The sequence below is a fragment of the Giraffa tippelskirchi genome, chromosome X, assembly GCF_054371585.1.
Source record: "Giraffa tippelskirchi isolate mGirTip1 chromosome X, T2T-mGirTip1v1.2.pri, whole genome shotgun sequence".
In the NCBI taxonomy this organism is placed as follows: domain Eukaryota; kingdom Metazoa; phylum Chordata; class Mammalia; order Artiodactyla; family Giraffidae; genus Giraffa; species Giraffa tippelskirchi.
Genome location: NC_137289.1, coordinates 107,490,948 through 107,505,006, shown reverse-complemented (window position 1 = coordinate 107,505,006; position 14,059 = coordinate 107,490,948). Strand labels below are relative to the sequence as shown.

At 42.8% G+C, this 14,059-nt stretch overlaps 1 protein-coding gene across 4 annotated transcripts in view; it reads left to right on the top strand.

Moving 5' to 3' along the window:
- MAOA (monoamine oxidase A) overlaps window positions 1-14,059 on the top strand; it is a 319,927-nt gene that overhangs the window by 232,227 nt on the left and 73,641 nt on the right. For 2 of the 4 annotated variants that reach the window (XR_014076098.1, XM_081567285.1), the window contains exon 1: window positions 4,743-4,820. The exons of the other annotated variants lie outside the window; for them this stretch is intronic. Coding sequence is in view for 1 of the 2 variants with exons in the window: in XM_081567285.1 (XP_081423411.1) it covers window positions 4,748-4,820 (73 nt within the window). In the remaining variant the exon portion in view is untranslated. Of the gene's footprint in view, window positions 1-4,742; window positions 4,821-14,059 lie in introns of those variants that run through there. 4 annotated transcript variants of the gene reach the window in all.

Sequence of the window (14,059 nt, the reverse complement as noted above, 5' to 3'; positions counted from 1 at the left end):
AAGAGAGAAAATACATTTCTGCCCATCTATTCCATCCATTATATATTTAATAAGATTCCCACATTTTTATCTCCAGTCAAATTCCTTTATTGAGCCTCAGGCTTTATATTCAATTTCTTATTATATATGCTTCATTTGGATGTCTCAAAGGCACTTGAAACTCAACATGTCCAAAAACAATTTCTTTCATGATCTTCCAAATCCTAGCCACAACGAAGTCCTGTCAATTTTACATGTAAATGTCTCTAGTATGTCCATATCTCTCCAGCTCCACTGCCACCGCCCATCTTAGTCCAAGACACCACCATCTCTTTCTTTGGAGAATTCCAAACCTTGGTGTCCCTGTATCTATCCATCTACTCCTTCCACTTCAATCTATTATTCACATGGCAGACAGAGAGACCTTTTCAAAATTCAATCTAGTCATACCGCCCCTTGCTTAAAACCAAGAAGTGGCTTCCACTGGTTTAGAATACAGACCAAGGATCTTATATTGGCCCAGCTGATCTCAGCAGCTCTGCTTCCTGAGCTTCCCTCCTTGCCATACCTCCATGGGTTGGCTTTCAGCTGCTCCAATGAACTCTACTTCTTTCTACTATGAGGCCTCCTTGCTCTCTCTTTCTGGAACATATTTACATACAACCCCCTGGCAATGTTAACTTCCAGAATGGTATAGACACTCTGACACTTTATTGCTATGGACTGTTCCAAAATAATATTTATCAGAGTTTGAATTGACACACCAAGTATGTGGTTTATCTCCTCCACAGCTCCTCTAGTAAGCTGTATGTCAATGTAAGTCTCCAACTGTCTTGTGTCACCTGTGTATCCCAAGTACCTTGTCCCATGCCTAGCCTGTAGTATGAAATCAAATATTTGCATGAAAAGATGATGCTGTGAAAGTGCTGCACTCAATATGCCAGCAAATTTGGAAAACTCAGCAGCGGCCACAGGACTGGAAAAGATCAGTTCCCATCCCAATCCCAAAGAAAGGCAATGCCAAAGAATGCTCAAACTACTGCACAATTGCACTCATCTCTCACACTAGTAAAGTAATGCTCAAAATTCTCCAAGCCAGGCTTCAGTAGTACGTGAACTGTGAAATTCCAGATGTTCAAGCTGGTTTTAGAAAAGGCAGAGGAACAAGAGATCAAATTGCCAACATCTGCTGGATCATCGAAAAAGCAAGAGAGTTCCAGAAAAACATCTATTTCTGCTTTATTGACTATGCCAAAGCCTTTGACTGTGTGGATCACAATAAGCTGTGGAAAATTCTGAAAGAGATGGGAATACCAGACCACCTGACCTGCCTCTTGAGAAACCTGTATGCAGGTCAGGAAGCAACAGTTAGAACTGGACATGGAACAACAGACTGGTTCCAAATAGGAAAAGGAGTATGTCAAGGCTGTATATTGTCACCCTGCTTATTTAACTTATATGCAGAGTACATCATGAGAAATGCTGGACTGGATGAAGCACAAGCTAGAATCAAGATTGCTGGGAGAAATATCAGTAACCTCAGATATGCAGATGACACCACCCTTATGGCAGAAAGCAAAGAAGAACTAAAGAGCCTCTTGATGAAAGTGAAAGAGGAGAGTGAAAAAGCTGGCTTAACACTCAACATTCAGAAAACTGAGATCATGGCATCTGGCCCCATCACTTCATGGGAAATAGATGGGGAAACAGTAGAAACAGTGTCAGACTTTATTTTTTGGGGCTTCAAAATCACTGCTGATGGTGATTGTAGCCATGAAATTAAAAGGCGCTTGCTCCTTGGAAGGAAAGTTATGACCAACCTAGATAGCATATTAAAAAGTAGAGACATTACTTTGCCAACAAAGGTCCATCTAGTCAAGGCTATGGTTTTTCCAGTGGTCATGTATGGATGTGAGGGTTGGACGGTGAAGAAAGCTGAGCACCGAAGAACTGATGCTTTTGAACTGTGGTGTTGGAGAAGACTCTTGAGAGTCCCTTGGACTGCAAGGAGATCCAGTCAATCCATCCTAAAGGAGATCAGTCCTGGGTGTTCATCGGAAGGACTGATGTTGAAGCTGAAACTCCAATACTTTGGCCACCTGATGCAAAGAGTTGACTCATTGGAAAAGACCCTGATGCTGGGAAGGATTGGGGGCAAGAGGAGAAGGGGACTACAGAGGATGAGATAGCTGAATGACATCACTGACTCGATGGACATGAATTTGGGTAAACTCCGGGAGTTGGTGATGGACAGGGAGGCCTGGCGTGCTGCGATTCATGGGGTCACAAAGAGTTGGACATGACTGAGCGACTGAACTGAACTGAACTGAATGCAGTGGAACTAATCAGAAAGTTGGACAGAATCATATTAGAGAGTGCTGAATTCTTTATTATTTCTTGTTTCTTTGCTTCCAAGTCTAAAAATGATACCAATTTAGTCAAGTTTCAACTCCTTTACTAGAAATAAAATCTATTGAAAATGGATAGATAAAAAAACTAAATCTCTATTTTAGTTTCTTCAAGAAGATACTATTTGATACGAATGGAGGTATCAGGGCAGGCGGGCATGCAAGAGAAATATTTGTAAGTGCCAATAGATTTTCATTAATTTCTTAAGAGTTCTCAATGTTTACTCTGAATTCATGTGAAAATTACATCTTTTTGAGGGCTCTAGTGATGACAAATCCAGCTCTAGGAGGATAAGGTGGAAATTTAAGGGATAAAACTAGCAAAACAAGAGACTAATTGCATAATAAATTATATGCACTTAATATTCTTTCCAGTTGAACGGGAAACAAACTTTCTTTTTTTAAATTTGTTTCTGCACTTTAGCCATTCATTCACCTTTGCTTTTAAACTGTATGTTCCACTTAATCTGTAATATTGAGTTCTTAACTTTTTCGCCTACTTACTTCAAGTTTGTTTAACAACTTCAGCTTGAAAAACCCTATAGACAAGCAATAACTGCCAAATCTTCCCCTAGGGACACCGCCCACTACGCCCCGCCCCCTCTCGAGGGAGGGACCGCGACTGCGCAGACCTCCCTGTGATGTCACAAAAGAGCCAAACCAGGTGGCGGGGAGTTGGGGAGGGCGGCCCTGCGACCGGCCTTTCAGGTCCGCTTCTTTCCCTAAGACCACCCCACTACACCCGCCCAGTCCTCCCCTTTTAATTAAATCGTTAAGAATAAAAGCACCAGGTTGAATCTCCACGTGGCCACGCCCATACTCTCGTCAGGCCACACCCCCGAATTGGGTGGTGTCCCCGAGGCACCACGGGGAGAACGGCTCTGGCGCGCGGCGCGTACAGGCGGGGAAGGCGGAGCCAGGCCTCTCCAGCGCCTAATCTTTCAGCCCCACAGCGGGCCTGGCTCCCCAGGCTGGGCTCTAAGAGTGCCGATCCCGGCCAGCTTCGGCGGGAGAGGCGCGCGCCCCTGAGTGAGGGGCGATGGAGAGAGTAGAACATCGCCCCCAGCCCCGCTCCCCCTCCTCCGCCCAGCGCTCCGGATCAATGAGCGCACCCAATTCGGTTGCTCCCTTCAGCGCCGGCCGCCGCGGCGGGAATGGGCGCGAGTTACAACGCTCGCCGGGAGTCGCAAACCTCCCAGCTCAGATCCTGGAGACCGCCAACATCGCGGGCGTAGCCTCGTCCTCCTCGTCCTGGAACACCAGTTCAGAGTCGTTGACCTCCCACCAGCATTCCAGCTGCCTGTCGAACACTTCCACAGCGGCGGACGCCAGATACACCCGAGGCTGCAGCGCGCCCTCCCAACTCATCCCGGGTTTTGGCTTAAGAACTGACACAGGTCTCAGGGTTGGCATCTGGGGCTTTGGCGCTCGCGTTCTGAACGACAGGGTCCGTATGTCTATCCTCCGCCCGAACACCACAGACGAGGCCGCCTCGGCCTCTAACCCGGGACCCAGCAACCCTCGGGTATCTGTACAAGGATCTATCCCGCCCTCAATGTCTCCCCAATTGCCCCTACGTACCACCTTGCACTCAGCACCAGGCTCCACCCGGATATCAATAGAAGAAACTCCTAGACCCACTAACACCTTCAGAGGGTCGGTGCAGGGGTCCATCTCACCCGTGAAGCCCACCTTTATGAAAATATCGGCGCCACCACCACCACAACCCAATAACACTCCCCCAGTGTCACTACTTGGATTAACCTCGCCCTCAGTATCCGGCTCCCCCTTGGGTTCGGTGCAAGGACCACCTACACCCAGTAACCCCCCCCCCACTATCAGGACAAGCGTCCAGCCGTGTTTCCATGCCCGACTTCCAGCAGTTATCTGCAAAAAGATCTACCCCGCTCTCAGCCTTGTCCCGAGAGTCGGTACAAGGGTCTGACCCGCCCTCGGTGGTCAGCTTTCCTGAGAGTTTGGCACGAGGATCTATCATGATTTCGGACTCCTCCCGAGTGTCGATTCGAGGGTCCCCCCCGCCCTCAGATCTTAGCACCCCTCGGAGTTCGATACCAGGACCTCTTATTCCCGTCAACTCTCTAGTGTCCACACAAGAGTCCACTGAGCCCTCAGAGCAAAATTACCCCCAAAGATTAGTGGAAGGATCGGCTCCACCCCCGGATTCCCCAGGGGTACCAGTACCAGGGGTCGCTCCGCCCTCGGCGCCCGGCTCCGCCCAGGAGTCGGTGGAGGAATCGGCTCCGCCCTCGGGCTCCCCCCGAGAGTCGGTAGAAAAGTCCGCTCCGCCCTCGACCAGACCCACTCCTGTACCCACGCCCCGGGAGAGCCGCAACCAGAGCATGGAGAGTCTGCAGAAGATGAGTGACGCGGGCCAGATGTTCGACGTAGTCGTGATAGGAGGCGGCATCTCAGGTCAGTGTGGACCGTAGCACTAGCCTGAGGGACCCTGGCCGGCCCAGTGTGGGGGACTTGCAGTCTGAAAGTGGCGTTTGGGGGCGGAGGTGGGGGGGGTCTCCCTTGTGCATGCGAGACTGCTACAGCTGCCGGGCCCCCGATCCTGCGAGGATGGAATGAGATTGAACCGGTGGTGTGACCTGGGGGAGGCAGGCACAATAATTTTTACTACTACTACGAAATACTAATATTTAATTAGCTCTTGCCGTGCAGTTGCATTTAGCAGTTTACGTGGATTTTCTCAGTCCTCAGCGGTCCTGTGAGGTGGGTACTCTATTCGTCCCTATTTTACAAAACCTAGAAACGGAGGTAACTCTGGCAAGTCACGTCACCCAGCTGGGAAAGTGACAACGGTTTTCTCTCACGTGAGACCCTTACTCCTAATTCCGGCGGTGGTTATTCTGCCTTACTGATTTCACGCCCTTTGCCCCAAACAGAACATCAGTTTATGGATTTTTGTAGTATCGAGGTAGTAATAGTGTTGTTCCAGTCCTGCTATTCTCCAAGCGCTTTTCCTTAGAAAATCTGGTAACTGGAGAGGAAGGAGGAAGAATCTTTTAGGAAAAGGTTTTTGTTTTTGTTTTTGTTTTTTTAAGGTGGGGGCAGGGGGGGAAAGGTGGGCTGTTAATTTTAACCTACTCCAACCCCCCCCCTTTTTTTTAGAACTCGCAGAATGTGTAGGGCATTTATTGCTCAAAGGGAATCCCTCTGTGAAGCAGGTGCTGCGGGCAGATAAGGGAATGCCCTGTTTGTGTCTTTCTCCACCGCCTGAATCTTGCCCTGTTGTGAGGCAGCTGGCAAGCCTATGTTCCTCTAGTCCCGGTTTGGGTTTGTAGCTGACCAACTGAATGGTGTAGGAAGTTTCCTCAGATCTTCCTGGAAACCTCATCATGATTGACGCATTAAATTGTCACTTATGATGTCATAATTGGTGAAATGTTTGAAACTTAAGAATAGTGTTTCACATCTAGATAGAGTCCCACACTAGTCTGCCCATGACCTGGGAGGATGTTAATCATTTCTGAAATATACCTGCAGGATCTAATTTAGGAGGAGGAAGAAATGAGGTGGGAGGGAGTAAGTAGGGTGCCTCCAAGTAGCCATTTTTATGTACAAGCCTTTTGAGGAGACTCTGAACATGCTTACAGATGAATTTTGCTTGGAGATGGCTTTTGACTTGGCCTGTTCCGGGTAACATTCTTAACCACCAGGGAAGAGACTGAATTGAGCTATTGCTCTGACAACTCCAGTCAGGGCCAGCAAAAACACACATGTATTTCAGAGCATTAGGAAAGCAGATCTTGGTTGAGAGTATGAAAAAGTATTTCTCTTATTCCCCTTCATTCATTTATTAGCTTATTTATTCATTCAGCAAACACTTGTTGAGTGCCTGCAATGAAGTGGACTGGTATTTCTAAAAGCCTGATTATTATATGCAAGCCTCCTAGATAAGCAATGTGATTGTTCATCACTGGAAAATAAAGATGATGATAATATGTTGTGTAAATTGACTAGGAGTTCCGTCTCCATTCCCCATCTCCATATCATTCATATTTCACAGTTTAGGGTTCTTACTGTGATTTTATGCCCATCTTCTTCTTGTTCTGTGTTCTAGTATCCCTCAAGGAGCATTTTGTCTTTTACTTTTTCTCTGCCTGATGACTGGCTCTTCTCCCTTTCTACACTTTACTCGAAGTAGTTGGTCATGAACAGAATTAAATTTACCATGTAGCTGATGTAAGGTTCTATAGCCTTAAAACTGCAGGTCCCTTCTGGTTCTCATCCTAAAAAAATAACCAGTTTCATACTGAATCTTGTATTTGTAATTTTGCATTCTTTTTTTTCCTTGAAGAGGCAACCAAATTATGTAATCTTTAGGCTCCTCAAAATCTGGATCTTTCCATGGTCACTAAGAATTATTACTTTGTTCACTTCCACATGCGGGAAGAAGAGACTATTTCTTCTCTTCACACTCCTATTCCAGAACCCAACTTCCACTTCATCAGTGACAGTGGAAAAGGCACTGGGATTCCTTTAATATCATATCTTATCAGTCAGATTTGATTTTAACACCAAAATTGACCAGAAACATTGCTTTCTGGCTGTGGTGTCTTGCCGGATGCTTCACAACTGAAATGAAAGTGGATGTAAGTCTACTTTCAGGATAAACCCTGCACACAGACGGGGTGTTTCCCAAGCAGGTGAGAGGAGTTACTTCACAATGGTTCTTGAGCTCTGAAACACATCATCTTTGTGTGTTCTTAGGAGTATCCCATGAGTTACTTAATAGTCCCCATATCAGTTTTAAATACTTTTGGATATTTCTTAAAACTCTTGTAGGAACTGCACATTTTAGTGTGCCACATATATACATACTTATAATATATGGCCAATACTTTGCATCTGCTGTGTTATTCCTGTTATATAACAAAATAGCTCTCCAAAGCATACAAATCCTAAATTCCTCAAAAGCAATCCATATGCACGGAATTATCTTTCATTTTTTGTAACTCTCTCTGCACAAAGAACAGCAACATCTTAATGTATCTCCCTTTTGTCATTAAAAATCCTAGAACAGAGCATGTCTTACAGCCACAAGATCCCTTTTTCCTCCCACTCACCAATTAAATTTTATGTATTTAATTGAGAAGGGGCAACCCTTCCTACTCATTTGTAAGTAGTGTTATGGTATCTTCATTATGCTCTTGCCCTTCATCCATCATCTGTCATGCATCACCAAGTCCTTTCTGGAACTTCTTTCATGCTTTTTGTGACATCATCAGATCCTGGATTTTTATCGTACACTGATTGCTCCTTTTCTAGTCCTCTCATTGGGCCCATATTCTTGCAACCTTCTTGTTTTGAAATGGCCTCAAGGGTCAGTTATTCATCACTTTGGGGTTCGTATGCACTCTCCCCCTCTCTTTTTCATTCTAGGACCTCACCTTTCGCTTTATCTACACACAGCTCTTAAAAGTCTCTAGTTTGAATCCTTTGCTTTGTCCCAACTCCTGTCCCATAGCTTGTCTGCTCTTGGATATTTATATTTCAGAGTTGACTGTCTTATTCTTACTTCATATTCAACGTGTTCCAAAGCCTCTTTGTCCTCTAACCCAGCTTCTCTTACTCACTTCTTCAACTCTGTTCTTGGTACCGCTATCCTTTCCATCATTTTGGGCACTCCTTCTGTTTTATCTTCTATAGCCAGTCAACAGATCCTTCTAACTCCTCCTTGGAGCTCTTTCCTCTCTTGTATATCCACCATCCCCAGGAAGGACCCCTTCGGCTAACCAGGTTTTAACCATCTTCCTAATGACCACCCTTTGGGGTCTCCCTTCGTGTCCATCCCAGAGTTGATTTTTTAAAAATACTTCTTTCATCAGCTTGTTCTGCTCAAGACATTCAGTGGTCTATTGCCAGCCTCTCAAGCTCCCCTCCCCACCCCACACACGTATCTAGTCCCACCTTGTTGGACAAGTAGCATTTCCCACCATCCCTAACATGGCTTTAGTCACACTGCTGTCTTGTCTTCAGTGCTACACCATGTTTATTTTACTCCTCTGGTCCTCCCCTGTTTTTGTTTTTCTTAACACAGAAGTGCTTCTCTCTGAACATTTGCATCCTATCCATTCTTCAATACCCTATTAAAGTCATTTTGCTTGATCCTTTTGCCTCTCCTTGACTTTTCTCTCTTGTGGAGCTTGTAATCTATATCTGACCATTTGAACTTTATGTCCTATGTCTTAATGTTATTTTAAGGATAGCAGTTGAGTCACTGACTTTACATGCCAGTTCTTACTCACGAACCAACACAGATAAAGCAAATGACAGAAACCCAGTGGTGTAAGATTTTAAAATCTGCCCCTGGGAATTTCTGAATTAGCTCTCTTTAGGAAGAGAGAATAAAAGGGAAAGAGAGGAAAAAAAATCCTACCTCCAGGGGACAGTGAATACTTCAGAGTCTTTGGGCCAAAGGAGATTTAAAAGATAGTCTAGTCCAGTCCCCTAAGATTTTAATCATCTCCACAGCATCTCCTGGCTATAGTTTTGAACAAACACATCTAGGGAAAGAGAATGCTGTACCCCTGAAAGCAGCTCGTTATGAGCAGGGGTGGCTCTGGGGCCTGGAAACTCGTTCAAGCATTTTGGGAGCCACTACCATATGCCTACCAGATCACAGGGCTAGAGGTAGATAAAGAGGAATAACAAGTGTCCCAGCTCACACAGTGCCCCACCCTCTTGTGAGCAGTAACCAAGTGAGGAGATAATTGACATTCATACAATGAGAGAAATATTAATATTATGAATCTGAACAAAATGCCAGGACCTTGAGAGATAAGAAGGATTTTTAACAGGTAGAGATAAGAGGATAGAAAAAAGACATACCAGAGAGTCCAAAGGAGTACAGATAGAGAGTCGGGAAGCCCTAAGCCACATATGAGCAGTGTTTAATTTAAATTATGACAAGAGTTCCAGGAAAAGAAAACAGTTGGCTGCTGTGTCTCTAGTAATGTGATCCTGGTAGTCGCCGAGGTCACCCTAGTGTGTCACGTCTGCCCCCATGGTTAGCCAGGACACAGTGAAAGCACTTTCATCATAACACTGGATAGTCCTAGGTGATTAGAGTCTTTCCATGTTTTGTTTTGTTTTGTTTTTTAGATTAAATTTCAAGTGTCTTGTAGAGAGAGGTATTTCTAAATAGTGACTAAGCAACAGAACCTCCCTATATTTATATCCACAAGCTGAGCTCCACTAAAAGACTTGAGAGCACTAGCCACTCAGAATGTTGTGCTGTGTAAGAGCAGCAAGGATGGAATCTTTCTTATCACTGGAGACAGAAAAGTCGTTTTTCAAGAAGATTGACTAATGTTCTGAATCCTGCCAGCGAGGCCACAACATACCACAGTTTCCCTTTTTGTTGAATTACACCACCGTGAAGAATCATTTCTGCTAGCAGTGTTTTAGGCATTTTAACCCAGAACTTGGCAGCACATACTGTATGGTTTTGTAGTGATTAAGAAAAGCTTACAATAAAAAATATGCCACTTAGTTTCCATGCCTTGGTTATTTAGATACTCTGTGGTTCACTGCAACTTAAGCATTCATTTTCTGCCTCTCAGGACCACTTCTTTGCCCTTATTTTTTTTTCTCTAAGCTAGGATTCTTTGACTTTATTAACTTTTGATGGTGAACAAAGAATACAAGAATTAAATTTATTTGATTCTGATTTTTTGATGTCTTCATGGTTGAATGAGCTTTGGGGTTTATCTGACATTTAATGGGCAGTTTTAGCATTTGGCCAATACTAATTTATATGAATCTATACATAATTCTTGGCTAACATGAAAAATGTATTTAGCAATAGATCTAAGGACTTCCCTGGCAGTCTAGTGGTTAAGATTGTGCTTCCACTGCAGGGGGCATGGGTTTGATCCCTGGTTGGGGAACTAAGATCCCACATGCTGTGGCATTGCCAAAAAGGAAAAACAAACAAACAAAAAACCCAAACAAACATAAAACAATAGATCTAAGTATAGTGTAATTACAGAAGTATAGAATAGCTATAGTATAATTGGATCACAGAGACCAATAGTTGAGAAAAGGAAATGTGGGAGTCTGTTATTGGCAAATATTGGGTCATACAGCCTTTATGCAGGTGTGACATACACATATTTTACATATGATAAATCTGGCCAGTATTTAAATGCAGGTATACTCCCCAAAACTGAGGTAATATTGCAGTTTCATATCACATACAGGGGTTTGTAAGAGTGTAGACATCCAATCAGCACTGGTTTGAAAACGACACTTGCGCGTATGAAGTGAAATGAAGTCGCTCAGTTGTGTCTGACTCTGCCACCTCATGGACTGTAGCCTGCCAGGCTCCTCCGTCCATAAGATTTTCCAGGCAAGATACTGGAGTAGGTTGCCATTTCCTTCTCCAGAGGATCTTCCTGACCCAGGGATCGAACCTGGTTATCCTGCATTGCAGGCAGACTCTTTACCGTCTGAGCCTTGCATGTATGAGATAGAAGGATTTCACAATGACAGTTACTTTTCATTTTAAATTCAAGTGTTTAGAACTGCATAAAATGAATCAAAAGAAGTTAAGTTACATTTTAAATTTTGTAAGTGTTTGAGACAAGCTGATTGTTAGGACTGCTTTATCCTTTTATTTGAAAAATGCTTTGCAGTTTTACCAGCAATTTGTGATTTCCTTTGGATGATCTGTTTTTTATTCTGTTGTCATCTAGCCTTATGAATTAAGGCAACTTAACATCTTTGAATCACAGTTCTGTCATCTGTAAAATTAGAGGTTGGATTAAGTTATTCATGATCTATCTTCCAGTATCTTTTTCAATATAGTTGGTTCAAGGGTCTGTCTTCAGCTTTCTCTTTTGGACCCCTTCTTCAAAGCTTTTTTTTTTCCTTCCATGTTGTATTTTGGAAATGGTTTTCATCATCCTTCATATTGATGTCCTACTCTAACTCAAATCAGTATTTGGGTCTTTCTTCCAGATACTCATTCACACTGTCCATCACCAACTCCCAGAGCTTGCTCAAACTCATGTCCATGGAGTCGGTGATGCCATCCAACCATCTTATCCTCTAACACCTGCTTCTCCTCTTGCCTTCTATCTTTCCCAGCATCGGGGTCTTTTCCAATGAGTCAGTTCTTTGTATCAGGTGGCCAGAGTATTGGAGCTTCAGCTTCAGCATCAGTCCTTCCAATGAATATTCAGGACTGATTTCCTTTAGAATTGGCGGGTTTGATCTCCTTGCAGTCCAAGGAACTCACAAGAGTCTTCTCCAACACCACAGTTCAAAAGCATCAATTCTTCGGCGCACAGCTTTCTTTATGGTCCAATTCTCACATCCATACATGACTACCGGAAAAACCACAGCTTTGACTAGATGGACCTTTGTTGGCAAAGTAATGTCTCTACTTTTTAATATGCTGCCGAGGTTGGTCATAGCTTTTCTTCCAAGGAGCAAGAGTGTTTTAATTTCATGGCTGCAGTCACCATCTGCAGAGATTTTGGAGCCCAAGAAAATAAAGTCTGTCACTGTTTCCATTGTTTCCCCGTCTATTTGCCATGAAGTGATGGGACCAGATGCCATGATCTTACTTTTCTGAATGTTGAGCTTTAAGCCAACTTTTCACTCTCTTCTTTCACTTTCATTAAGAGGCTCTTTAGTTCTTCACTTTCTGCCATAAGGGTAGTGTCATCTGCATATCTGAGGTTATTGATATTTCTCTCAGCAATCTTGATTCCAGCTTGTGGTTCATCCAAATAGAACAGTGAACCTGCCTATTTTGAAAAGAAAGAACTTGGGGAGAGAACATTGGTGAAGAAAATGGAAGGCTGTGGTGGTCGACGTGATTTTTAAATACTAATATTGGTATTTACAGATTTTATGTATTGAATTGAAACCATCAGTATTAAATATACATTTCAATTTAGTATGCATTTGTAATAACAAATAAAGTCATTGGTCATTGAAGGCATCTGACAAAATTCAGACCCAAATGGAAGAGTTATGTTAGTCCATTTATCTATCCAGTGACCGTGTGAGGCATAGGACCCCTCTATGTAGCAGGGGTTACAACTATGAACCTGAAGTGCCCTTGATGTTTGAGGCTAATTCAGTGGTGACACAAAAAGGAGAAGGAAATGCCAGACAGGAAAGTGTTTCATGGTGGAAATAATGCTTGACAAAAGTGCTGTGGATCTTGGATGAATTCTGAAATGTAACAAGAATGACCTTTTAGGTGACTTTTTTTTTCAGATTAAGTTAATTAACTGTTAGCTGTGGCCTAAGTTAAAAACCTTTTTCTTGCATGTCTGCATATATTCTTCACTCATTTATTCATTTGTTTGTTTATTCAGTAAATATTGATTGAATGCTCAATATGTGCTTTGAACAAAATTTATGGTTTTAGCTTTTTTCCTTCTTTGGGAACATTGCTTCTAAAACTTCAGTATGAACTGATGTTTTACTGTACTTTTTTCCTTGTAGTATTCGATCCAAGAGTCCAAAAGTGCCATTATGTAAGAATTTGTTGATCAGAGAACGTGTCACTGAATAATAGAAAATTAATAAAATATTTAATATGTGATATACACTATACACATTCATAGGTGGTGATGAACGTCAAAGTTAAAGAAAAATCCCACTTTAAGAAATAAACAGGAAGAACTAGGAGAGCCAGCAGAACATAAACGATAGCTACACTAAAGCTTTGCTTCAACCCTTAGCTTGTGCTCTAGGCATTGTTCACTTGGGACCCTGCTTAGGTGAGTTTATTACTAAATATTTGCCAATATTTTAAGAAATGAAACCAGATTTCCCAAAGTGTATTTTTTTAGATGTAATTTTTTTAGGCAAAAGGTGGAGAAATGCTAAGTTAAATGAGTCTCTTCACTGCAGGACTTATCAGAGCCTTTAGTATGCCAGCATGCATCATACATTTCCCAGAAGGAGAAACGGCATATGTCCCAACTTCCATGATCATTGATACTTTACCCCAGAGAATCTTGAAGACTAGTATTCCATAAAACATTTTGGAAATTGCTGCCTAACCACAGTGCATCCTAGTATGCAGAATCTGAGTACAGCAGTGTGGAATGCCCCTGAGTGTATTTTCAGTTTCAGTGAAAGAATGGGGCAAATAATGAATTAAAGGGTAATTGCATTCCCTAAGTTGGGTGAGATCCATTTATCTAAAGTGAAGATGAATGCTGAACAATAATCAAATAAATTAGGACTGTCTAGACAACCAGTCTGTTGAATTCAGGGCAAATTAAAGTTAATTGCTAGTTTTTATCTATTTATCATTTGAGACAGTTCTGTCTTTTTAGCTTATCAAAGGGATTAGAAGATTTGGCATTTTCAAAAGCAGATAATTATTTCTCTGAAAGGAAGCACAAAATGCAGGTAGATATAGATAGATAGGTAGGTAGATAGATAACAAGAATGGTTTTTTCATGTGTATGTATGTAGAAAATGTACTAGTAGTATTAAGAATCTCCTAACTTACTTGGGCATAAAGGTTTAAATGACCAGGCACTCTATCCTTGTCAGTCTTTCTTAGTTGCTTGAGATAAATATAATCTAAGTAGCTTTGGAAACTTGCCTGTTGCCCTCATCCAGGTGAGCACGGTTTTGTTTTCTTGGTATGTAGTTCCTCTGTT